This window comes from Cervus canadensis, chromosome 6 (assembly GCF_019320065.1).
Source record: "Cervus canadensis isolate Bull #8, Minnesota chromosome 6, ASM1932006v1, whole genome shotgun sequence".
NCBI classification, from domain to species: Eukaryota; Metazoa; Chordata; class Mammalia; order Artiodactyla; family Cervidae; genus Cervus; species Cervus canadensis.
Genome location: NC_057391.1, coordinates 95,900,070 through 95,926,533, shown reverse-complemented (window position 1 = coordinate 95,926,533; position 26,464 = coordinate 95,900,070). Strand labels below are relative to the sequence as shown.

The 26,464-nt window shown below is 47.0% G+C and overlaps 1 protein-coding gene across 6 annotated transcripts in view; it reads left to right on the top strand.

Moving 5' to 3' along the window:
• TTC7B (tetratricopeptide repeat domain 7B) overlaps positions 1-26,464 on the top strand; it is a 263,594-nt gene that overhangs the window by 127,124 nt on the left and 110,006 nt on the right. For all 6 annotated transcript variants that reach the window (XM_043472771.1, XM_043472777.1, XM_043472773.1 and 3 more), the window contains exons 6-9: positions 2,855-2,933; positions 9,110-9,282; positions 16,343-16,406; positions 20,208-20,345. In XM_043472771.1, the coding sequence (XP_043328706.1) occupies positions 2,855-2,933; positions 9,110-9,282; positions 16,343-16,406; positions 20,208-20,345 (454 nt within the window). The remainder of the gene's footprint in view (positions 1-2,854; positions 2,934-9,109; positions 9,283-16,342; positions 16,407-20,207; positions 20,346-26,464) is intronic.

Genomic DNA, 26,464 nt, shown 5'->3' with positions numbered 1-26,464 from the left:
GGCTTCTGGAAGCGCTTGACTCTGCAGCCAAAGCTCTTCCCAGAAAAAAAAGACAGTTTGAGAAGAGCGCGGATTTGCTCAGAGGCAGGGCGGTGCTCGGGGAGCCCCCGGCGGGGCTGCCGGTCTGGCCAGCCCGGGGGGCCGCTGTCCCCGGTGACGGGGACTTCCTGCCGCGGCCGCCGGGGGGCGCCGGCCCTGCGCGGGAGGACCGCCCGGTCTCCGCACGGCGGCTCTGCACCCCCGGCCCTCAGCCCGGGCGGCGAGCCTCGCCCCGGACACCAGGCTGCTTCTCCCGCGCCTGCGGGTTTTCCTTCGTTTTTAAACCAGTTTCTAGGAGTAGTTCATTCGCTGAGATCACTGGAACCGTCAGATTTGTATTATGTACATTTGAATTTGCATATTAATCATGTAAAACAGACCTTCTTTTCTTTTTTTCCCCGAGTATTTTATTGTAAAGTTTTTATTTTGTATTGGGGTGTAGCAGATTAACAACGTCGTGATGGTTTCGGGCGGACCGCGAAGGGACCCAGCCGCACGTCTGCGGGTATCCATTCCCCCCAACGCCCCCTCCCGCCCAGGCTGCCGAGGAGCCTGGAGCACAGCTCCCCGCGCTCACAAGCAGGCCTTGTTGGTGATCCATTTACATACAGCCGCGTGCGTGTCCTTCCCCAGCTCCCCAGCCATCCCTTCCCCCGTCCTTCCTCCCGGCAACCAGAGGTTGGTTCTCTAAGAAAACAGGCCTTTCTAATGTCCCTGCTGATTTGTTCCTCCTGCAAGCGCCGTCCTGCGGTCTGAGCGCGCCTTTCCTTTGTCAGGAAGGTGAGAGCTTTGGCAGAAAGCTCCCAGCCGGCCCTCTGACTGCCGTGGGACTCAGGGCGAGGCGCTTCTCTTTTGTGTCAAGGTGGACTAGGTCATGTCAGGATCATTTCTAGCTAGAAAATTCTGTGTTTCTGTAACCTGACAAGTATCTCCCTCTGCGAGCAGGGCCTGGGAGACGTTCCGAAGGGCCAGCTCCCACCTGGTGTCTTCCCCCTGAGTTAGAGCGTTTGGATTGAATACTGCCTACTCAACGCCTAGCTCCCCCCCTGCAAAAACAGCCGTGTAAACCTGGGTCTCCGGTGACATTGTCTCAGCGCCACCTTTACTCACAGTTTAAAACGCCATGGTTTGTTTCCGTGTGCATGTAAACACACGTGAGCTGTGTGCGCTCAGTCATGTCAGACTCTGGTAACCCCGTGGACTGTAGCCCGCCAGGCTCCTCTGTCCTGGGATTTCCCAGGCGAGAGTACTGAGGTGGGTTGATCTTTCCTTCTCCAGGGGCTCTTCCCCACCCAGGGATCGAACCCGCCGCTCCTGCATAGCAGGTGGACTCCTTCCTCCTGGGCCACTAGGGAAGCCTCTTTTTGTACACACTAGGAGTTTACTCTGGGATTCTGGACTAAAACGACACTGCTCTGTCCCGCCCATCCCTTTCTCAGCTGTAGCTGGTTCTTCTCCCCACCCCCCGCCCGCCGTGTTACTTAAGAGAACGGAGCTTCAGTCCAAAGCGAATGTACTCTGTTGCCTGTGAACACAGATCCCATAAAAGCAAATGAAGGGGAAAGCAACATAGATTGCATGTCCCAGGGCCTACTACCTCATTTTTATTCATGTCTCCTTTAGCGCTGCCTGGAGTCCTGAGCACAAGCTTTTCTTTTTATGCCACCGTAAAGCCTCTGATCTGATATCATCTGATATGTGTGGGTGAGAGGACTATGGGAGTGTTTATGTCCTGGCGCCAATAAACCATTATCTTCGAGTTCTGGGGCTGTTCTTGTGAATGAGAGCCCTGGGATGTCACGTTGATATAAGACACGAATTAATGGCCCTGTGAGTTCTCAGAGCATACAGAACCCACGTGTAGTTTGCTTTCATCCCTTTGTGCGATTTAAAGTGTCATCTGAGGAGAGAGCCGAATACCTGGACTCTGCCGCGGCCGGCACCGGCTGACCTGCTTGGTGGCTTTTTGGAAAGACGAGATGTGTTCTAATGAGCAGGTTATAAATATCGCCGGGTTATGTCATAGGAGGTGGCGGCGCTCGATGTGAAGGGACCTGCGGGGAAGTGATCCCAGCCGGCCGGGCGGGCACAGCCTCAGAGAGGGGACAGACACGTGGGGTCTGGGCGTGTGGATCGGGGGAAGCCAGGCCTGATTTGCCCCTTCACGAAACATGCTACCCACACGGCGAGGTGCATGGCCGTGTGTGAGATGCGCTGACCTCATCCCAGGGGCTCCCACCCGCTCGGGAGGGGCTGTGACCCTCTGCCTGCTTGCTTAGGGTTGGGGTTAGGCTGGGGGCGGGCAGGGGGCTTTACTGGGCAGTGGTGTGTGTTCTCGAAGACACAGAGTGCTTGCCTGATGGAGCCCGTCATTTTCATACCTCTGTCCTTTGTCTTACCCACAAAGGAGGCAGGTCACAAGAAGCCTTTCCTGCATTACACACGTTCCTGTACCTTTATGCCACCCATTCTGGGATGAAAAGAGTTTAGCACCAGTTAACGAAGTAGGCTGAGCTACTGGGGGGTGGAAGATAGACTCGTGAAAGATATCTTGCCTTTTAAAATTTTTGCCTCAGATCTGGCTTTCTAGCATTTCTTTGCTTGAAAAACTGACTGTGGAAGCACCAAAGCCCATCAATCTTAAGTCAGATTTTTCAGACTTGAGCAAAGATGGACAGACACGTGCAGAGCAATGGTTCGCTTACCATCTCGCCGACAGCTTTTATGTAGACAAAATGCAGTGGAACGTGTGTATAAAATATTTAATATTAACAGACGCCAGATGGAAGCCCTGTCAAATTCTGTGTGCCCACAGGAATCTGACAAGAGGAGTCGGGAGGTTCAGAGAGCTCCTCAGAGCGGTTGAAACGAGAACAACCCAAAACCTGCGAATGGTAAGTGTGACTGCCGACTTGGTTCAGGCCTGAAGGCGCTTCAAGGACCTTCTCCCTCTTTCATATTATAAATGATATATGATGTATCATCACATATTAGGTAATATAGACGTTATGCATTTTAAATTCTATCAGCGAAGCATGTCGATACCCATTCATTCACCAGTTTAAAGTCATTGGAGATTAGTAGTCACAAAATTGTTCAGCCATCATTTATATTTCCATTCAGAACTTTCTCATCACCCCACAAAAACCTCCATGCCTGTTACTAGGCCGCCTCACTCTGCTCTTCCCCCAGTACGTGGTCTTTTTGTGCCTGGCTCGCCCAGCGTGATGTTTTCACGGCCTACCCGTCCTGTCCTCTCCACGGTGGATGATGTTCCAGTACAGGATAGGGCACCTCTGTCTGTTCAGCCGCCAGTCCCTAGGACACTGGAGTGTGTCGGCCTGTCAGCTCTTATGAACAATGCTGCTGTGAACATCCTCATGCGGGTTCTTATGTGGATATTTGTGTTTGTTTTTCTGGGGTACATACCTAGGATTGATGTTGCTAGATCCCATGGTAACTCTACATTTGACCTCTGGAGGAATTGCCAAACTGTTTTCCAGATCGACTGCGCCATTTTACATTCTCACCCCAAGTGACGAGTGTTCCAGTTTCTCCACGTCCTCGACAGCACTTGTTTATCATTTCTTTTCAGTGCTAGCCATCCTAAGTGGGCGTGCGGTGCCGTCTCACTGCGGTTCCGATTTACATTTCCCTGACGGCTGATGACGGACATCTTTTCACTCGCTTCTCGGTCACGCTCTGTTAAACCATAAGAGGTGCACCCTGTATGGCAGTTTGCACTAGGCCCTCCCGATGCCAGTGTGGTTGTATGCTGAAGGTTCACACCGCACCCTAGACAGGGCAAAGCACATCAGATCCTAGGAGTACCTAGCTGTTCAACTATATTGACCACAAAACCCAGAAATAGAAAAGCTAGTTAAATACACTGGCTGATCAGCAGCTTGACTCACCTGTGGGCTTGAGTTCTCTTGCCTTCCTTTTAAACCTTTCACTCTCCTGTCTGGGAGGCTCATAATGACACCTCCACAGCGTGCCCTTCAGAGCCAGAGTCACCGAGCGTTGGCGTTTTGTCGTCCGTGCTGCGGTCTGCCCGTTATCATGCGTCCTTTACATGGCTTTTCATTTTTCTGTCCACACCACGTGGCATGTGGAATCTTAAATTCCCTGCCCAGAAACTGAACCCACGCCCTCTATAGTGTAAGCCTGGAGTCTTAACACCCTGGACCCGCAGGGAAGTCCCTCAGGAATCCTTTAAGTGCTGTGAGTGTTCAGTTGGGCGAGGCTAAGTCGCTCCCGTCATGGGAAGTGAGGCCGCGTCTTCATTTTGGCGTCTCCAGAACATTAGGATGTGGACACACGACTCACAGGTCCAGGGGGCTCAGCCATAGGCTCTCCTAGGATTACAGGGCCAAGTCTGCTCAGTCGTGTCTGACTCTTTGCGATCCCACGGACCGTGGCCCGGAGAGTGGGTTGCCATTTCCTCTTCCAGGGGATCTTCCCGGCCCAGGGATTGAACCCGTGTCTCTTAAGTCTTCTGTGTCGGCAGGCAGGTTCTTTACCACTAGTGACACCTGGGAGGCCCAGAATTATTGGAGATAAGACAAGATGGGTGACTTCACACACACACACACACACACACATCACCAAAAACTCACTTGGTCTTTGATATTTATTTATGTGTTGTTATGATTTATCGGTGCCCTCAGAAGTTCAAAGAAAACATTTTTTGATCAACACAGCTCTTTAAGGGAAAAAAAATCCTGCAAAAATATGGATAAAAATTGTTGCCACATGTCTTTTCTCTCAAATTGACCTCCACCCCACATTCCATAAAACTTCCCAACTGGTCAGCATGAACAGCTTAAAAGATTTGAAAGCATAAGAGTACTGGCAAGTGTTCTTGTAATTGTTTTAAAAGCTCACTTAGCCAATCTTTCAAAATTCTTAAATATAGACTCTCAAAAAATACATATTTCATTAAGGAAATGAATGGCTCTTCCTCATTAAAAGATGTGTGTACATGGACTGCACTGTAGGAATCTGCCTGTTGCTTACACTAACATTATTTTTCAGAGTTAGAGAATATTTTCTATTATTGTGTAAGGTTTATGATTTTCAAATCAATGTATTTTAACTTATAAAAATCCTTTGAGGTAGGATTCTGGCCAGAAATACGTTAGGAAGGAAGAGTGGTTTCTTCTTTTTTGTTCCTGAGAAACCCAGTGAAGAGACTTCTAAAGGAAGCCTGCGAGGACTGAAGCTAGCCCTGGACACTTTCAGCTTTAACTCACTGGTCAGTGTTAACACGGGCTTCCCTGGGAGCTCACACGGTGAAGTACCCATCTACAATGCAGGAGACCTGAGTTTGATCCCTAACTTGGAAAGACCCCCTGAAGAAGGAAATGGCACCCCACTCCAGTGTCCTCGCCTGGAGAATCCCATGGACAGAGGAGCCTGGCGGCTACAGTCCCTGGGGTCACACGGAGTCGGACACGACCGAGCGATGGACGCGTTCACATTCAGCGTGAGGGGGCACTCCCCACTGTGTCACGCTTGAGCTGCAGGCACACCTTGGTCTTGGTTGATGGTCCACTAGTGACCTAGATTAAACTGCTTCTAATTCCTTGAGTGCTCAACCAGAGGTGTGCATCCGATACATCGGAGGACTGAGCAAATACGCATCCCTGTGTCTGACCTCGGGAATGCCAGCCTGCGGCTGGACTCAAGAACCTGTATTTTCTAGTTTCCATAAGTGACTCTTTGCCCAGCTCAGCTGAAACACTTCCTGGGACATCTTCACTGGCGTCTTTTGGTTTCCACTGGACGTGAGAAAGCTTCTGTAGCTGTTGCCACTCATGAGACAAGGTTTCTTTGTTTTTTTTTTTAACTTTTTATTTTATACTGGAGTATAGTCGATTAACAATGTTGTGATGGTTTCAGACAGTGAAGGACAGTGAAGGGACTCAGCCTTCCACAGACATGTATCCATTCTTCCCCAAACTCCCCTCCCATCCAGGCTGCCACATGACACTGAGCTTATGGTAGGTCCTTGCTGGTGATCCATGTAAACACAGCAGGGTGTACATGTCCACCCCAAACTCCCTAACTATCTCTTCCCCTCATTGGTACCCACTGGCAATCTTAAGTTCCTTCTTTAAGTTTGTGAGTTGGTTTCTGTCTTGTAAATAAGTTCATTTGTATAATTTCTTTTTAGGTTCTGCACATAAAGGATGTCATATGATTTTTCTTCTTCTCTAAGGCAGTGTTTCTTAATTGCTGTATGATTTCTTTTCGATTAGCTGGTAGTTGCAAATTTATGATATCCTTATGAGATAGAAAAGTTGCTTTGTAAACTCTGGTGTGAAACTGTAGCAGAGAAGGATTTAAAAGTACATTTACAGCAACCCCATTCCTAGATATATACTCCAAATAATTGAAAGCAGGTTTTCAAACCAAAACTTGTATATGAATGTTCATAGCAGCACTCCTTACAGTAGCCAGAAGGTGGAAACAATTCAAGTGTCTACCGGCTGATGACTGAATAAACAGAATACAGTGGAATATCATTCAGCTGTAAAGAGGAATGAAGGACTGATTCATGCTGCTCCATGGATAAACCTTGAGAACATCATGCTGAGTGAGCGGAGTCAGACGCAGAAAGACCACGTGTTGTACGGTTCCCTGTATGTGAAATGCCCAAACTAGGCAAACCCACAGATACGGGAAGCAGACTCGTTGCTCCCAGGGTGTGGGAGGAGGGAGGATGGAGAGTGCCTTCTCAAAGGGTGTGGGCTTTCCTTGTAGGGTCAAGAGTGTTCTGGATCTAGACAGTGACCATGGTTGTACAACACTGTGAATGTGCTAAATCCACTGGATTGTACACTTTAAAATGGTGAATTTTATGTTATGTGAAGTTTATCACAGTTTAAAAACACATGCAAGGAAAAAATAGTGCATTTAATGACCAAATTTGTACAAAGAAGTTCAAGTTCTTCTTCCAGACCAGCTTTCTTCCTTTCTTTCCTTTCATTTGAAATATATTTGATAGTTATCAACAATTTTAGGCATTTAAACTACAAACTATATATGTCCTGAGTATAAAACATAAAAGGTATCATAGACATTAGTGATCTTGCTGATAATTTCTCCTATTCAGTCTCCTCTGAACTTCATTTGTGCTTTCAGTGAATATAACCAATATCCTTCCTAATCGGAGGTGCATGATGAGCTGATGCCTTTAATATATGCGATCACATCAAAACCTCATTGAAAAGCTCTCTCCGGAAGCTTAATATCTTGAGGGAAAATGAGGTCTGGTATGAGCTGTCCAGCAGCGGACGAGCAGACTGTCTTGAGGACAGAGACTTTTACCTTAGAATCCCTCTGTGGCAGATACATCCACAATGTGAAGTTCCTGTTCATTTTTCTCCTTTAACATTTTTTTCCCCTCAGCTAGAGCGAGTGGAGGTTATTCTTGCCAGTTGATGCTTCCAGCAAAAGTCATTAGTTTATATGACTGCAGTGAGATCAAAACGAGGCCATAATGGAAGGTTTAAGAAAATGGTCCAGGAACTGTTTAGGTGCTGAAAATCGTGTTCTTATGAGATCTTTACAGATGGCTCAGTCGGGGATGATCTGAGTGCATCTAATTTCACATTTTTATAGACATTTAAAGCCAGTGGCTCTTACTGGGGAATAATGAAGAAAATTTGCCTTTACCCAGTGGCTATCAGAAACCACTAAGCTAGTGATTGGGTTGCATTTAGGTTTCCTTGTAGTGTTTTAAGAGATTTCTCACAGATGAAAGCCTCGCAAAGTTCTCTTCTGGAACATATTGATTTAAAAAGTCTTGGTCTCAGGGAAGATCAGTACCCTTTGCCTGCCTCTTCCAAAGAATACTAAAACCTTGTGGAAAACCTGCTGGCTGATGTGTTCTTTCCCTGCCTCTGGCTGAGTGTGAGGTTGCCTGGATCACCCTGCAATGCAGTCCTTCTATTTTCAGAGGGATTTTTTTTTTTTTTAATTTCTCCTCTTTGTCACTGGGAGATGATGAGGACATCAGTCAACACATTTTTCAGTATCCGCCTTGTCTCCTGCCCCGGGTACATCGTCCACGGAGCTGCTCCGGCTTCCCGGGTGACTCTGGCAGTGAAGGGCCCGCCAATGCAGGAGACATGAGAGACACGAGTTCGATCCCTGGGTGGGGAAGACTCCCTGGAGAAGGGCATGGCGACCCACTCCAGTCTTCTTGCCTGGAGAATCCCGTGGACAGAGGAGCCTGGCGGGCCCAGTCCAGGGGGTCGCAAGGAGCCGGACAGGATGGAAGTGACGCAGGCCACACGCACGCATGGTGCTGCCCTAGGCAGCAGAGAGACCGAGTTAGGGAAACACAGTGATCTGCATCTAACCCGGGAGGACGAGACTCAGACACTTCTGAGTTTTCATAGTGGGAAAAGAGATATCTACCCAGCTCTGAGAAAATGTATTTCTGGGTCAGTACCCGTACTCCCACTGCACACTCCTTGCCCTTGGGCCGGAAGACCCAGGATGCAGGAAGGACAGGGCAGGGCCTCAGGGCAGGGACACAGAGGACTTGTTCTGGCACGCCAAAGAAGGAAGACATTCTAAAAATCTGCACCGGACATCCTCTTATCATCAACAGAGATTTTTTTCAGGGATTACATCATCTAGGTTGAGTTCTGGCTTTCTGCCAACGTCGGGCTTTAGCAGGCACTGGTTGGACAGTGATGAAAATATTTGCAGTTCACCTATTATTTAGTTAATACAAGAGCTTTTGGAAAAGAGCTTAACTAAAAACTTCAGATCCAAAACATGTTTAGTGTTCCAGAATATAACAGAAGCAGGGCAGCATTTGAAGGGCATGAGGTTATCTGTTTTTTAAATGTTTCAAGTATCTTAGTGTATCATATTTTATTTTTTTTGTCATCAACTGGAGAATTTTCATCATAGGAGTAAAAATTTTTAATGAGTCTTCGAATAGTGATGACAAAGTGATGGCTGAAAAATATTTGCTCGATGAGCAAACGAATGAGTGAATGATCCGAAATAGATTCACGGCTGTCCCTTTGCTCCTTTGTGTCCCCAGACAATAGCCAGGCAGCTGGCGGAGATCTTGTTGCGGGGGATGTGTGAGCAGAGCTACTGGAACCCTCTGGAGGACCCGCCATGCCAGTCACCCCTGGACGATCCTCTCCGGAAAGGAGCAAACACGAAAACCTACACCCTCACCCGGAAAGCCCGCGTCTACTCAGGAGAGAAGTATGGGCACTGGCGTCCTCCCGAGTAGGTTAGGGGGCGGGAGGGAGACTTCGGGCCCCCCGGGCGGCACCAGTGCAGGAGGCGCAGGACTCGCAGCGTCCACCCCTGGGTCGGGGAGACCCCCTGGAGGAGGGCCCGGCAACCCACTCCAGTGTTCTTGCTGGAGAATCCCGTGGACAGAGGAGCCTGGCCGGCTGCAGTCCACGGGGTCACAAAGCGTCGGACACGACTGAGTGACTTGGCACACACACACAAGCATGCAGAGACGTTCACGGGTAGATTTTTTTCTCCCCTGAAAGGGAACCAGACGAGCAAGTCTAATTTACGAGTTTAATAAAGATACCTCTTTACTTTTCATAACTTCAGTGAAATCCAGGCACTACTGGGGACCTTTTAAGTGGGAAAATGCTCTCATTCTTATCTAGAATAGCTTAGCTGCTATTCTTAGCCTTCACTGTTGGTCTTTGGGATTTTCATTCAGATTATTATAAGAACTTCAGCATCATACAAAGTTATTAGTAAGCCAGAGTTCACTTTTTTTTTCCTTTTCCTCAGCAACTCCTTGATCTTTGTTTAAAATTTTGTTTTAAACCAAATTAGCTGTAAGAAGAAGGAGAATTAAGTCATTAACAAATGATTAATAATTTACAAGTGATTGAAAGGTGATGTCTCTGTAGAGTGTGTTCACTGTTTTCAGTGAAACAGTGGATCACCTCTGAGGATGATGGGGTAAGGGTGCGCCTGGCTCCATCTGGGCTTTCCCCATCGGAAAGGAGTAGGCGGGAGACAGAGTGAGACCCCGAGGCGGCAGGAAGACAGGAACCTCCCCTCGGAGCCTTCCTTCCCGTCTTTGTTCCTACAAGACCGAGACACCGTGGCTTTTCAGTACCTCGCCATGAGGGAAAGAGGAACATGTACAAATAAATATGGAAACCTTCTTTAGTCACTGTGCAGTGGGAAATGGCTAAGAGCCCACAGGCTGCTGCCTCTGAGGCCCCGGGGAGCGCTAACAGAGAAGGGGACTGGAGGGTTATCGCGGGTGAGGCTTCTGAGCATCGCTCTGCAGCTTTGGGGGGCAGTGCTTCTCAGGGTAACTGCCTCTCAGTCAGTCAGTCAGTTCAGTTGCTCAGTCGTGTCTGACTCTTTGCGGCCTCATGGAGTGCAGCATGCCAGGCCTCCCTGTCCATCACCAACTCCCGGAGTTTACTCAAACTCCTGTCCATTGAGTCGGTGATGCCATCCAACCATCTCATCCTCTGTCGTCCCCTTCTCCTCCTGCCTTCAATCTTTCCCAGCATCACAGTCTTTTCCAAGGAGTCAGCTCTTCACATCAGGTGGCCAAAGAATTGGAGTTTCAGCTTCAGCATCAGTCCTTCCAATGAACATTCAGGACTGATTTCCTTTAGGATGGACTGGTTACATCTCCTTGCAGTCCAAGGGACTCTCAGGAGTCTTCTCCAACACCACAGTTCAAAAGCATCAATTCTTTGGCACTCAGCTTTCATCATAGTCCACCTCTCACATCCATGCATGACCACTGGAAAAACCATAGCCTTGACTAGATGGACCTTTGCTGGCAAAGTAATGTTTCTGCTTTTTAATATGCTGTCTAGGTTGGTCATAACTTTTCTTCCAAGGAGTAAGCGTCTTTTAATTTCATGACTGCAATCACCATCTGCAGTGATTTTGGAGCCCAAAAAATAAAGTCTGACACTGTTTCCACTGTTTCTCCATCTATTTGCCATGAAGTGATGGGATCAGATGCCATGATCTTAGTTTTCTGAATGTTGAGCTTTAAGCCAACTTTTTCACTTTCCTCTTTCCCTTTCATCAAGAGGATCTTTATTTCTTCTTCACTTTCTGCCATAAGGGTGGTATCATCTGCATATCTGAGGTTATTGATATTTCTCCCAGCAATTTTGATTCCAGCTTGTGCTCCATCCATCCAGCCCAGCGTTTCTCATGATGTGCTCTGCATACAAGTTAAATAAGCAGGGTGACAATATACAGCCTTGATGTCCTCCTTTTCCTATTTGGAACCAGTCTGTTGTTTCATGTCCAGTTCTAACTGTTGCTTCCCGACCTGCATACAGATTTCTCAAGAGGCAGGTCAGGTGTCCTGGTATTCCCATCTCTTTCAGAATTTTCCACAGTTTATTGTGATCCACACAGTCAAAGGCTTTGGCGTAGTCAATAAAGCAGAAATAGATGTTTTTCTGGAACTCTCTTGCTTTTTCGATGATCCAGTGGATATTGGCAATTTAATCTCTGGTTCCTCTGCCTTTTCTAAAACCAGCTTGAACATCTGGAAGTTCATGGTTCACATATTGTTGAAGCCTGGCTTGAAGAATTTTGAGCCTTACTTTGCTAGCATGTGAGATGAGTGCAATTGTGCAGTAGTTTGAGTATTCTTTGGCATGGCCTTTCTTAGGGATTGGAATGAAAACTGACCTTTTCCAGTCCTGTGGCCACTGGCCACTGCTTCTCAGTCTTCTTAAACTGACCCTGGCTTTTCTCTGTCTTGTCATCATGTTCAATTTGCATTTTTTGTATGGATTCAGGCTAGTGAGCATTTTCTTAACTTTTTCCTGCATTCCTTACTCCTTATCTGGATTCACAGAACATCTGTTCTCGCAGTTCTCAAACTCTCCCTTTTAAAATGCTGACCCCTTACTGTGAGCTATTTAGCAGCAGGACTGAGGTTCTTTTTTAGGTAATGTTTTTAAATCTTAAAAATAGACCCTAGATTTTTCCTCTGCTTTAGCTGCTTCCTAAGTGCCCGTATATTGAGGACTCCAGCTCTTGCTTCCTCCCCCAGTCAAGTGTGACATGTGGATGAAGCTCTGTGTCTGGCTGGGTGCTATTCCAGCGTGGCCTCCCCCCTTGAAGGTAGAAAAGCTCAGAGTGCCGGCCATGTCTCCCTCCTTTCTGGAACCACTCAGTCTTTGCCGTACATCAGCTTCCCCGTCTGTACAAGAACTATGGAGGCAAAACATAGATCAAGTTAAATGTAGTTATTAGTTAAAGGGAAGATTCCCATACCGTGAATGGTTATTGAGACACAAGTTTCATTTCACACAAATACACACAGTCGTTTTTATTAATGTTTTGTTGAGATCTAATTCACATGCTATACAATTCACTCATTTAAAGTGTACAATGCACTTTAATATAGCTTTTAATATAGTCATATTGCTCATCACTATGGTCAAATTTAGAGTATTTTTATTACCCCCCCAAATAAACCTAGCACCCCTTAGCCTGCCTTCCCCCCAAACCCTTATATGTTCACATGAATTTTAGGATCATTTTGTCTATTTCTGCAAAAAAACAATAAAGGGCAACTAGGATTATGATAGGAAATGAATTTAATCTGTAGATTAATTTGAGGAGTGTTGCCATCTTGACAGGGCTTCCCAGGTGATGGTAGTGGTAAAGAACCCGCCTGCCAATACAGGAGACTAAAAAGACATGGGTTCGATCCCTGGGTTGGGAACATTCCCCCGGAAGAGGGCATGGCAACCCACTCCAGTATTCTTGCCTGGAGAATCCCATGGATAGAAGAGCCTGGCAGGCTGCAGTCCATGGGGTCACAAAGAGTTGGACATGACTGAAGTGACTTAGCACACACGCACACCATCCTAGCAATATTAAGTCTTCATGACCATAAAATGTCTTTCCATTTATTTTTCTGTTTTTCTTCTTTTTTTTTTTTTATTTTTCTGTTTTTCGACAACAATTTGAAGTTTTCAAGGTATAATGTTTGCATTTCTTTTGTAAACTTATGCTAAGGGTGTTTTGATGTGTGTCTGCTATTCTTTTCAGTACTATCATAAATGGAATTGTTACTATTGCTTTCATTTTGGGGTTGTTTATTGCAAGTATATAGAAATAAAATCGATTGTCTATATTGATTGTGTATGCTGAAGTCTTGCTGAACTGATTTATTAGTTCTGATAGATTTTTAGATCCCTTGGGATTTTCTATACGCAAGATCACGTCAGCTGCACACATAGTTTTACTTCTTCCTGACATGGATGCCTTTTGTTTCATTTTCTTTCTTCCATTCTATTCTTCCTCGTAAGAAGCACTTGAGGTGGTTTGATAAGGAAATGCACATTAGATTAGATAATTAGCACAAAGTAAAGAAGGAGGCTAGAAACCACTGTTTTGTGCCAGGAAGTGGATGATGATTTTTTGAACACTAGGAGCGCCATGCATTGAGCCAAACTCCTCTGTAGGCCTCAGAGGAGAGAGTAATTATCCTGGCATCCTAAATACAGGCCTGAACCTCCTGGCAGCCAGTGCAGAGGTTTTTGGTAAGGACGAGGATGCTGTTTGAAGGATAGCGATGAGGGACATTGAAGGGTCCTGGTAACTACTTGGCAGAACCAAAGATATGAATGAGCAGTTCTTCCATCACCTTCCTCCAGATCTAAGGCTGGAGTTTCCCAGCTTCACAGCCTGAGGCCTGGGGGCCCAGGACCTTCCCTTGACACTCTTGGGCCCTAAGAGGACAACATCACAAAAGGAGAGCCCAGCAGTTTCACTGTCCACCCTGAGCTCCACAGGGAAGAGGGACAGAACGGCCAGAAATAGGTCTAGAGAATTCATAATTGGAGGCGGGGGGGCGGGGGGGCGGGCGTTAAACTACAGTGTGCCGTTTTTCAGGTATGTCTCTTAAAACTATCCTTTCCCTCCCCTGGTCCCTGCTTCTTCCTGCTGGTCCTCAGAGCTTTGCAGCGCCCCCTGGGGACCCATCTTGCCTGCCTTGAAAAAGGTAGAGGGTAGAGGAAGTAGAATTAGGATCAGTTAATGTGCTACTTTTGGCAACCCACTCCAGTATTCTTGCCTGGAGAATCCTATGGACGGAGAAGCCTGGTGGGCTACATTCCACGGGGTCACAAAGAGTGAGTGAGTGACTTAGAAAAAAAAAAGTGCTACTTATTAGCAGCTCTGGTTAAAATAACACAACCTCGCATATAAGCAGCCTAGACGACTCAGATGGAATTTGGGGGTTATTTTGGACTCGATTTGCTGGTGTTAAGTCACAATTAGCACGGGCTCGCTCTCTTTTCAATTAGTCTGGACAATGCAGAACTGGCTAGCTATGGGGGAAGAAAAGCTTAATGTTACTGCTTTTTTGTGAGGTCCCAGTTGCATGTGAACATGAACTAGAATGTCAGGAACTGATGGCTGGGCGGACACACACACACACACACACACACACACACACACACACACGAGCATTCTGAATTCAAAGCCTGTAGGCTCTATTTCTGAATTTAAGGGGAGAGAAGTGTTCTCTCTTTTAAAAACCCAAGTCACCTAAAGCTACCTCTTAAACGAGGTCATTGCAGATTCTAGAAGCTCGCTCCTTGCTCACAGGCGCCCCTCCCCTCTTCTAAATTTTTTAATTGAAGGATAATTGCTTTACAGAACTCTGTGGGGTTCTGCCAGACACCAACAAGAACCGGCCACAGGCACACCCATGCCCCTCCCTCCCGGACCCCCTCCCGCCTCCCTCCCACCCCGCCTGCAGCCCGTCACAGAGCCTGTCTGAGTCCCCTGAGTGGTACATCCCGTTCGCATTCTGTCTGTTTCACACGGTGCTGTACATTTCCATGTCACTCTCTCCAGTCACCTGCCCTTCTCCCATGTCCGAAAGTCTGTCCTGCATGTCTGTTTCTCCACTGCTGCCCTGAAGCTCACAGGCCCTTTTATAAACTCTTAATCCTGACAGAGCAATGGGAACCATCCCGCAGGTGGTCTTACCTCCAGGATGTTCGAGCTGTAAACTCAGTCACTGTACTTTTCGGTCTTATTCCTCATGGCCCTTTAACACAGTACAAAAGTTGCCGGCACTGCAAGAAGAAGTGCTCAGATCACAAGTATCACAAGAGCTTAGATCACAAGTGCCTAAATCACAAGAATTTAGAATCATTTGGAAAATGTTTTTTGACCATTTGGGGGCATCTCTTAAGTTAGATGTAATAGTATGCCTGGGAAGGTGTAAATTTAGTCCTCTCCAAAACATCCAGGGTTTTTTTTCTTTTTTAACTTTTTCTTTTTAAAGTTTTTCTTTTCTTTTTTTTTTTTGGCCACGCTGTGCAGCATGCAGGGTCTTAGTTCCCCACCCGGGAACTGAACCTGTGCCCCTGCGGTAGGAGCGTGGCGTCTTAACCACCGAACCAGCAGGGAAGTCCTTAACCCAGTGCATTCTTCCTGCACTCTTCTAGCATTCCACAAAAGGGCTGAGTTTGGCCCAACTTGTGATGCAGCTCACAGTTCTACTCAAGGATTCTAGAGCTTTAGAATGGAGAAAAATGCGGAAGTCTTTTAGAATGCTCAAATCACAAAAAATAGGATATAGAGAATGGAGATCAGAGTTACATTTGGTTTATATTGTTCTCTAATCCTGAGCAACATTGAGCTTAAAAGCCTTTCCTTTTAATCCAAGATGTTGAGTCTAGCCAAATTCCATAAAATTGACTAATAAGACAGTTCTTGCATGCTACCCCAAAATTTGGCATGTGTGTTTCTGTAAGATAGCTCACTTAGCAGTATCCTAGTATCTTACAGTATCCTAGAAATTATTCAAACTCTAAAATTGCTTCCAATCTCCTATTTCATCGAAATGACAATATACAATATGCCAGCTAGCAAGTAAGACATGAGAAGAGTACCATGTAGTGAAATGTCTGCAGGTTATAACTCATAATGGGTTTAGGAGAAAGTCTGTATTATTTAGACAATGTCAGTTTGTACTGATCAAAATTTCTGCCTCTATAATAGTCACAAATGTTATTTGGGCTTTTAACTTGGTTTCTACAGCTTTACCCTGCTACCTGCTATTAAAATGCCTAGTTAAAATGTATAAATTCCATAGATTACCATAGAAGTAAACAAATTAATTCAAGTGCCCAGATTATCCAGCATTTTTTATGGGTTCTATACTATGTAAAAATCTAGAAGCTGTTAGCATTCAGTCCTGCTCTTAGTCATGTATTTTGTGTTACTTTGAAATTGCCATATATCAAAGTGAATTTTCTTTATACAGCATTTTTTGTCCTCAAGAAAATACTGAAGAAGCCCTGTTATTACTGCTGATTAGTGAATCAATGGTGAGTAGAATGTGTTTTTACATTTTTCTTTCCCCTATTCCTTTAGTCCCTGTTTTGATATGGTGACTCCATCAGGATAGTGACTCTTTTTCTTTGCAGAAACAAGAAGAGTACTTTCTGAAGGGGATACCTAGTGGGAAAAATAACTACAGTGGTTTAAAGAGAGATGTTTCTAATTCTTGGGCTGGCTAGAAATGCCCCTTGGGTTGGCCTGACGCGTGAAACTTCTCTTTCCCTTAGCAATTAGCAGGCATCTGAGTTCATTCATTTATCCACAAAGTATTGACTGAACAAGAACACAGCTGTATATGGGGAACTACAGCTAAAACGACCATCAGGGGAACCTTAAATGGGGGTGGGGGAGAAGTCCTCAAGGGTAAACCTTTATGAGTCTTCTTCATTTGCCTTGGTGGGAGGGAGAATTTGGGGGTGAAACACTGGCTGTACTGAACCTCTGGTTTCCATAGCAGCAGCCTGATGAACATGCCTTGTGTTCCACCCAGGTCCTCTCTTCAGCCCCCACCTGATCCCCAGGCATTGCACAGTCCCAGGCCAGGAGAGCCCACTCTGTTACCCAGCTCCACTGTCGGGAGGGAGTTTTTGCCAGACCATCACATTCCTTTGAAATGTTTTCTTAGTGTTTGGCCAGGAGATCGAATTTAGGTCTAGAATTTCATCGTTCATCATTTACTGGGTTTCTTCTCAGCACATCGCTAGGCGTGATGGCTCAACTTGAAGCATGCCAGAGTAATATGTGTCATAGTAGTTAATACCTTGGCACATAAATGATGTGTGCTGGGCACCTGAGCAGAACAGCAAGCTCCGGGGCTTGGAAGGTCCTTGTGTCCACCAACTCATTTAGACGAGGGACGGGAGGCCTCCTTCAGTGGTCTCCTGCTCCTTCTAGCGGATACCCTGTCTCCCTTCTGTAACTCCCAGCCTGCTGGGCAGGCAGTAGGAAAAACAAGGAGAAAAAGGAGGTGTAACTACAGCAAGAGAAGGTGGTCCCCTCCACTCTAAGCTTACAGTTTAAGTGGAGGCATGAGATATCCTCTGGGGAAGAAGAGTTAGAAATGGGTGCTGAGTGAAGACGGGGCAGAAGAGGCTGGGGTTGGGCAGGGAGGGTAGCTTTCTTGCCTTAATTTAGAGCTTTGGGTTTTCTTTTTCTGTGAAATGGCCCTGAGATGTTTACAAGAGTGAGACTGCTTGAGTTACCGCATCTTTTTATTTGGAAGCCCTTTGACGTCATTGGCCCCACTTCCTCTGAAGGATACAGGTCGCCTCCATGGCTCATCTTTCCTTGACTGTCAGCTGGTGACTTCGGATGGTGTCATTTACATCCTCTCCTCTGCCTTGGCACAGTGGTGGAGGCACATATGTGCATAGGCCAGCACCCAGTGGCCTCCTGTAACTGGTATTCAGACAAGCAGATCTCACCGTGCCCCGTCGTCAGCTCTGTGGCAGGTGGGAGTGCTCACTGCCATTCCCTCCTCCTCTGTGGGCTCTTCACAACCTGGCATTTAGCTTCCTTTGGGCAAACTCAGTTAGTGACAATGTAACAGTTCTGAAAGCATGGTGACCATACACTTTCGATCTCTTGGACAATTCTGATTGAAAATATTGTGTTCTGTTGTCAGGCTGTGTGCGTTCCAGTTTGGAATTTGGGAAAGCTGGCGACATCTCTAGAATGCATGCTCTCAGAGTAGATGTCTTGGGAGTGATGTCTAACCCTCCTGTTTCCTCACTGCAGTGACAGACCCTAATGATACTCAAATTTCGGATCCCTTTGAGGCAGTCAAATTCGACTCTGTCGTATTTAATTTCCAGAAAATCTCTTCAGAGGATGATGAAATCCAAATGATGACAGTAAATAAGAAGGTTGAGGTTTGCCAACCAGGACGGTTATGTTCTCCCAGTAAATCATTCCATGGTTACGTAGGTAGAAATCTAAATTAAGTTGCCTTTGGAAGCCTTTTTTCATGTCCCTTGATTTTTTTTTTTCAGTTTTTAGACAGAAAATAGATGTGCTCAATTTCAGAACCAAAATGAGAATTGCTGTGTTGTGTATGTGTGTGTGTGTGTCTGAGAAAATTGTATTATCCTCTGGTCCTGATTTTAACTTAGAAACATAAATTTGTCAATGGTCCCTCCGCCTACAAGAACTCATTTGGAGTTGAACTGTGTTCTTACCTCAAATCAAATTAGTTTTTCCAGGAGAAGGGAGTTATCAGAATTGTATTTTAGCATGATTACTACTGAGACAGCATTCTGGGCTATTTGTTATTTGTAGACCTGCTTGGGATTCTGATTGTACCTTTTTAATCAAAAGGCACTGATAGGCTTTCTCTTTAAAAAGAAAAAAGGAATGTGTTTGGCATAACCTGAAAATCTTTCTTAAATGATGTTTTGTTGTGTTCCCTCCTCTCCCAGGTCGGTCACAATATGGAACATTTGGAGCAAATAAATCAAATGAGACCACTGATATCAGGCCCTGTTTCCCTCACAGCTTCTTTTGTTGGCTCCAAAGGCATTTCTAACCAGAAAAACTTACAATGAAATTTTCAAAAGCAGACTTGTTTCCATAAGCGATGACTCACTTTGTAGGAAGTGGCCTGTCTTATATATTTCTTATTTGTCTTTGACATTTAAGAGGAAGGAGTTTTAAAATGAGTAAGTACTGACAGGAGGCTACAAGTCAATGCCTTGGACTCACACAAAAGAAAGCATCCGTCTCATTAGTGAGTGAGGTGTGTGCATGGCCTTTCCAAGTGTCAGGCTGGAAGGTAAATGTCGGGCTACCTGGACCAGTGACTGGTCCCTCGAGAGCCAGTTTCACAGGGAAAATGGAAGGGCCCTTTCTGTGTTCCTAGGGATGGATAGGTCTGGAGACTTCTGTTAATTAGAAGGGAAAAGAAGACAGGCAAAGTCTTACTTTATTGGTACTGAACTCCCTGTTAGGAAGAAAAGGAAAATGAGCTACATTTAGAGTCTCCAGTACATGTGATGTGTTTGGAGGAATTGGTGGAGTAATTGCAAAAGTAATGAAAACAAGTTGCCATGGAGAGCAGTTGACTTCTAGATAAACGAGATGAATAAGCTTGAATGCGCCTGTGGGCTTTCTGTGCTGAGCGGTGGGGGTGTGAAATAGACATGCCTCCTTGTTCTCCTGAGTCCTCTGTGCTGACATCTTTTAAAATAAAAGTTTGTTTCCTTCTTGCTTTCTCTTCTGCTTCTGTTCTGTGCTTCCCTGAACAAGGTTGAATGAGTCTTTGTCGTCTCTTCCAGTAACGCTGTCATACAGAGATTCGAATGTTGCTTGGGTGAGAGAGGAAAAGGACAACACATCTCTGTAGGACTGATGTGCCCTGATAACACCATTTGGCAATGGGAAGTGTGGGGCTGGGGATTTTCTCCTGCTCTTTCATGTAGAGGAGAAGCAGGATCCATAAGTGAGGCACAGCAGGGCTTCATCTGATGTATGATTCTGCTGCCCCCAAGCGCAGCTGTGTCCACTGCGTGGCTGGCTGTGAGCCTAAGCCCAGGAGAAACCACTGTGCTTTGCATCAGCTCCTAAAGCTTCCTCCAGACGCCTGCCAACACGGACAAGTGCCCTCTAGGCCTTCTGAGTCCTTCAGTGCTCTGGGGATTTTGAGTAAACGACCCCTTACTCACTCATGCCCTTGTCCTCAGGCCCTCCTCAAGCTCTCGGGGCAGCAGGCCCTGAATGGCTTCCCTGTACAAAGTGATAACTGTGTGCACTGCCAGCTCACCATCTGCTTCTCCCTTCTGTGTTGTTTTTAGGCCAACCGGGACGCTGTGCTGAGCAGGATACCTGAGCACAAGAGCGACCGTCTCATCAGTTTACAGAGCGCATCTGTGGTCTATGATTTACTGACCATTGCTCTTGGAAGAAGAGGCCAGTATGAGATGCTGTCAGAGGTACAATCCTTGAGTCTGGGTGACTTCCAGGCAGTGGGTGGTGCTGGCGGTGTGAGTGCTGGGAGGAGCTGGGTGACCTGGTCTTCACACACACACACACACACAGGCGGTGTGTGGGTGTGTGCACTGGGAGGAGCTGGCGGACCTGGTCTTGCCCCCACCCCCTCACTGGCAGCCATGTGCCCTCCGTCCCCTCATCTAACTTTGGTTTCCTTCTCTGCAAGATGGGAATCAGGCTGCACCATGCGGTGGTAGAATTCACTAGTGCTCACTTCCTACCGATGGTCCATAAACCCGCTGGGGGTGAGTTTGTGTGTAAGAGAAGGCAAGCGTTTCTCAGGCAGTTTCTTTTTCAGTGTGATTTCCACGCTGATCCCCATCCTCCCATCTGTGATATTAATTTCCTTGTAAAGCTGGTTTCAGTTTATGTCAAGTATTGAGGCATAACTCCTGGCGCACTGGCGACTTCCGGCCCAGGGTGCGTCAAGTGAGCCGGGACTTCCGGCCCAGGGTGCGTCGAGTGAGCCGGGACTTCCGGCACCGGGTGCGTCGAGTGAGCTGGTACAGGCTTCGTTCAGGGAGAGTAAACGCTGTCTTCACATGGAGTCTTTCTCTCATTCTGAGGAGACCCCAGTTGCTTACAGATCTTGTTGCCGCCTCATTCCCTCAGCTGCTAAGAGACGTTCAGGCTGGAAGCTGGACTGTTTTACAGTTTTGGGAGAAGCTGGTTAGTCGGTGGCCATGCTTATGCGTTATTGAGGGTGCCCAGAACACCAAATCTGCCCCCCAAGAGGCTAACTCAGTCACAGGATCATTTTATCTCTTCTTCAGTGGAGTGAAAAGAAAAGGAGGAAGGAAAAACAACTCATTTTGTTCAAATGAACCTTTCCACGGTATTTATCTTGCTTCTTCTAAATTTATACGCGTTGCAACAGCCTCTGGGCACCCGGACAGGGAATGAAATACTGTAACAGATTGGCTGACGTCGGACCGGCGCCTGGCTCACCCTGTAGCCTGCCGGTGCACCGCCACTTTAGGCAGGAGCCTCGGGGAACAGACGAGCCTGCGTGGCTCCCATCTTTTTTTAGCCTTTGGTTTGGTGACTATACAGGGCGACGGTTACTCAGGCTTCAAAAAAAACAAAGCCCCTCGCAATCTGGCTCAGATGAAGCGATGGGTCCAGATGTTCCTGTCAAAAGGTGCACCCCCGGGGCACGTCCCAGGCTTGGGGTGGGCCCGGGTTCTTCATCACCCCAGGGGCTTTGACTCCCAGGGACCCTCTCCTCCTGGCCGGCTGAGTTCTGTCCACCGCCTCCACCAAGGAGCCCATCTGCAGGGAGAGAGCCACGCAGCTCACAGCTGAGTTCTTTTAAGGTGAACTTCCCTCCTCTCCCAGACAACCAACCACTAAAAGTCTCTCGGCGTCCAAGGCTGCGTTGGGCTTGCACGACTGCTCCCCTCCTATCATGGGGCCACAGAACCGGTCCCCGGCTTGAAATTCACTTGTGTCTGAAACAGGTGTGACGAGCCCGGGGTGGCCGGCGTGGCGGACGGGCTGGACGGCCCCTGCCCGCAGGCTTCTCCTCCTGCCACGAATGGCTCTGGGGGGACGGCTGTCACCTAGCGGCATTCCTCTGCCAGCCGACGGCTCCCTGGCATGTGCTTCCGCCTGTTGTGGAATCCTGGCACCGCGTTTTCAGCCAGATAGCTTTCACCTTGACATCACGCCTCGCATCGTCTCGTGGTCATGCCCAGACACCCAAGTCACTGGGTAGTCTGGTTGGTTGGTGGAGCCTTGGCAATTCAGAATTTCACTGCACTGGTCATGGACCCTGTGGAGACAGTGCGGGGTTGCCTTGAAGGGGGCTGGAGCAGAACAGTGGGAGCCTTTGGAGACTTTTGAATTTTGTACTGTGTGTGTTTTACCCATTAAAACTGTAAGTCAGTGGATCAAATACTTAAAATGGAGGACATTCATTTTTTTAATCCCATATATATGCAGGCCCTGATTCTGTACCGGGGCCTATGATTAGGGCTGGGTGTGCAGCATCGTGGTCTAGGCGGGGTCCCTGCCCGTGAGTGACCCCTAGTCCAGAAGAAGAGACAGCCAAAGCAGCAGGCACTCACCATCTGGGGTGTCTGATGTTGGGCGAGTCTCCATGCAGGTTCTGCATACAGTCATGAAGGATTTGAATCCTCGGCCTTAGTTTTTCTTGCTATTTCTACTCAGGCTTGCAGATGGAGCTTTCCCCAGCTAACATTTGGTATCCACGTCGTCTCAGATCTAAGTAGGGCTGTCGTGGGAGGAAGGCGAAAATGCAGAGCATCTCGCGGACCAGGCCTGTCTTTGGAGAGCTCTCCTCCTGGGGACAGGGGCTGGGCCCACCCTTGGTTGAGCACAGACAACCCCCCACTGCCCTTTGGTCTCAGGTCTTACTTAGACTGTCCTGCTTCCCTCATTTGCTGCTGCTTTCTTTTTTTCTTTTTTCCTTCTTCTCATTTGCCCTTCCATTTTCTGAGGACTTTAGGTTAAAAGGCTAAGTGAATTTTTTTTTAATTGAGGTAAATTTATAAAACATAAACTTAACCATTTTAGAAGGTTCAATACAGTGACATTTAATATGTTCCTGCTGTTGGGCAATTGTCACCTCTAATTTCAAAACACTTTCATCACCCTGAAAGGAAACCCCATCCCCATAAGTATTTGTTCATCATTTCTCCTTCCTGCCAGGTCCTGTTGGCTGCTAATCTGATTTTTGACTCTATGAATTTAGCTATTTTGAATATAATAAGTCCCCAACATACAAAGGAGTCGCATCCCGAGAGTGTGTTCGTAAGTCTAACATAGTTAGTCTAGACACCAACTAACACAGTTAGCTATATAGTACTGTACTGTAATAGGTTTATAATACCTTTCACACAAATAATACGTTAAAAAAAACAAAGTAGCAATTTAATTTTACAGTACAGTACCTTGAAAATACACTAGTATGTACAACCACTGGCATACAGAGGCTGGCCATCGAGTGGACAGGCAAGAAGAGTTACTGACTGGAGCAGGGAGAGGAGGTGAGAGATGGTAGAGTTGAAGGGTCGTCAGCAATAGGAGGTGGAGGGCAGGCTGCAGTTTCACTCACACTTGGCATTGATGGAACACATACTTGCATCTTTGAAAGTTTGTAACTTGAAGGTTCATACGTAGGTGACTTAATGTATGTCATATAAATAGAGTCATCCAGTATATGATCTTTTGAGCTTATTATACTTCTTTCACTTACCTAATGTTTTAAGGTTCTTCTATCTTTTAACATGAATCCACCCTCTTGGCTGATAACATTCCATCGTATGGATAGACTGAGATTTGTTTCTCCATTTATCAGTTGGCAGGCATTTGACTGTGACAAGTAGTCCTGCTCTGGGGTAGCTAGGCTTTAAACTTCCTACGTTGCTTCTTCAGGCCCTGTGAATGTCAGTGATCATCATTGTCTTCATTCATGCTGTGATAGTTTATATCCCATCTTTGTTTCATGCATCGTCACCACAGTGATCTTTCTCAAACACCCTCTGTTGAAAAACATTTCATGGCTTTCCCCCTTGCCCCTTCTTTTTCTCCCTCTTTTTATTTTGTTTTGCTTTCATTTTTCTTCTAGAATGAAATTGACTTCATGGTCTTCCTGCCGTAGGCAATAGCCCAGCAGACTCCTTGAAGAGTTGAACAATATATGCAATATGGAAAAGAAAAAAGTCACAGAAAATCCCACTCTTTAGAGATAGTTGAGTACCCACTGACATTTTAGAGATCAATTTTTCATATTTCTCTTTTTTTCACACTTCATGAAACTTGTATTCAAAATAGATGTAGGCCGTGACTGTACATAACTTCATCATTTTATATAGCTGTATAGTATTCCATTGTTTGAGTGTAAGTTTCAAGGAATGGAATAGTATTATAGATGTTTGTGAATATTCCCAATCATTCTTCTCGCCTCCATTGACACCCCCACCCCAGCCCAGCCACCCCAGCCTCCAAACCTAAGTCAGCAATCTCGTGTGCTCTGGACACAGGCTCTAAAGTCGGAGGGCTTGGGTTTGAGTTCCTGATTTGCCACTTACTAGTTGTGTGATTCCAGCAAGTCATTAACCTCTCATGCCTCAGTCTTGCCTTCTGTAAATAGGGATAATAATCACACCCATCTCATACCATTCTGAGGCTTGTTTGCTAATCCATGCAAAGGGCTCAGAACCGAGCCCAGTGTGTAGAGCTTATTAAACGGCAGCCGCATGCTGCTGCGCTGTTCCTTCCAATCTGTGCACAGGACGTGCCCGGCACCAGGGAAGCAGCTGAGTACACGAGAGTGATCTGCTCTTTCCAGAAACTTCCAGTCATCAGAAACAAACACATGGAAAGGCAGCCAGTCAGAGAAGGCTGGGTAGTGCCAGGCGTGTTGATTGCAGGTGAAGGCTCTGGACCAGGTATGGCGGAGCTGGCCGGTTGGGTGACCAGGGAGGATCGCAGCAGCCAATGTGTGAATTGGCCCCTCGAGGCCTGAGAAGAGTTAAAAAGTCTAAGAGCAGAGGGACACCTTCACCATCAAGGTCAGGGAGGCAGGAGGGCGTGAGGCCTTGCTCTCGTGCAGGGCGGAGAGGAGGAGAGGACACCGGCTGGAAAGCGTGGAGCCAGGTTGCCAGACGCCGATATGCAGGGGTCATCTTTGTGCCCGCTGGGACCTTCCATGAGCAGAGGTCACCACCAGCAGGCTGCTGTGGGGGAGGTGGTCTTGCCTCCTGCTCACCCCCTCCTCTCGCCTTCCTCGCTTTTCTTGTCCCCAAGCACCAGCAACACTTCTGCGTCAGGACCCGGCTTCCCCAGGCACGCCTGCCAGCAGGAGGAGGCTGGGTGGCCCTGCCTCGGCGCCCAGCCCGTCTCCTCCTCGCCCCCCGTCACTGACAGCCGTGCGCGGGTTCTAAGTGCGGTGCAGACCCTGGCCTTTGAGAGCTGTGCTCGGGCGCTTCCCTGGAGGTCCAGTGGTTGAGACTCCGTGCTTCCAATGCAGGGGGCGTGGGTTCAGTCCTTGGCTGGGCAAGTATAAGATCCCACATGCCTGCCGCACAGCACGGCCAAAGTAAATAGACAGCTAAAAAATTAAAAACAAAGAACTGTGCTTGCTTGGGGAGCAGAGCCACTTTCCCAAAAAACAACTCTCCTCTCTGTCTCTGTTATTTAAGACAGAAGTCTCTTCTCACATCTCAAGAAGGGCTGATTTTGTGTGTGCCCACACGATGCCGTTCTTTCTCTCGGGGTGCTATTCAGCCAGACCCTGGATGAGGAGCACTGTGTACAGAGGGAATTCAAACCAAAGGAGCATCCCACCTTCATCCTGACAGGATACAAACGTGATGGTTGCTGTCCCTCCAGTGCTAGGAGTCTGTATGTTTTTAAAGACTCACGTGGGGACTTCCCTGGTGGTCCACAGTGGCTCCCAATGCAGGGGGCCCTGGTTCGACCCCTGGTCAGGGAACTAGATCTCACATGCTACAACTAAGACCCAGCGCAACCAAAAAAAAAAAAAAAGACTCATGTGAGCCCCGCTGAAAGGCTTGTGTGGGAAGGAACACTTCTTTTCTCCCTGTTCAATTTAAACAGTAGCACTAGTTGGCATGACAACCTGCGCTATTAAAAGTAAAGCAACAAGCACCGCTTTCCTTGTTTTTGAGAATGAACCCAAGCTGCTGAGGAAGTTTGTTTCTTGACTATTAAAGGCTCCATTTTAAAGGAACGTGATGGGGTCTTTTGTGAAGAGTATGTGCATCCCCTCTACATAGACATGGCATCTTTAAAGACAGAAATGGTATTTTTATCTTTCCCATTGAGCTCGTGTTCATTTGTTTATGGTAAATCTCAACAACTCTGTGGTTCTGTGGGTAGAAGTGTCTGTCTAGTGCTTGCACCAAAGGGACATTTACACATCCCTACCCCCGAAACACTTATTTAATCAGGGAGCCTCGTGAAAAACACTTGAAGGTCTAACTAAATCTGCTTAACTGGCCTACCATTTGTTAGTTTACATTAGTGTTTGGTCTGTCATGCAGCCCCACTCTGCAGAAACCCAGCCTTGACC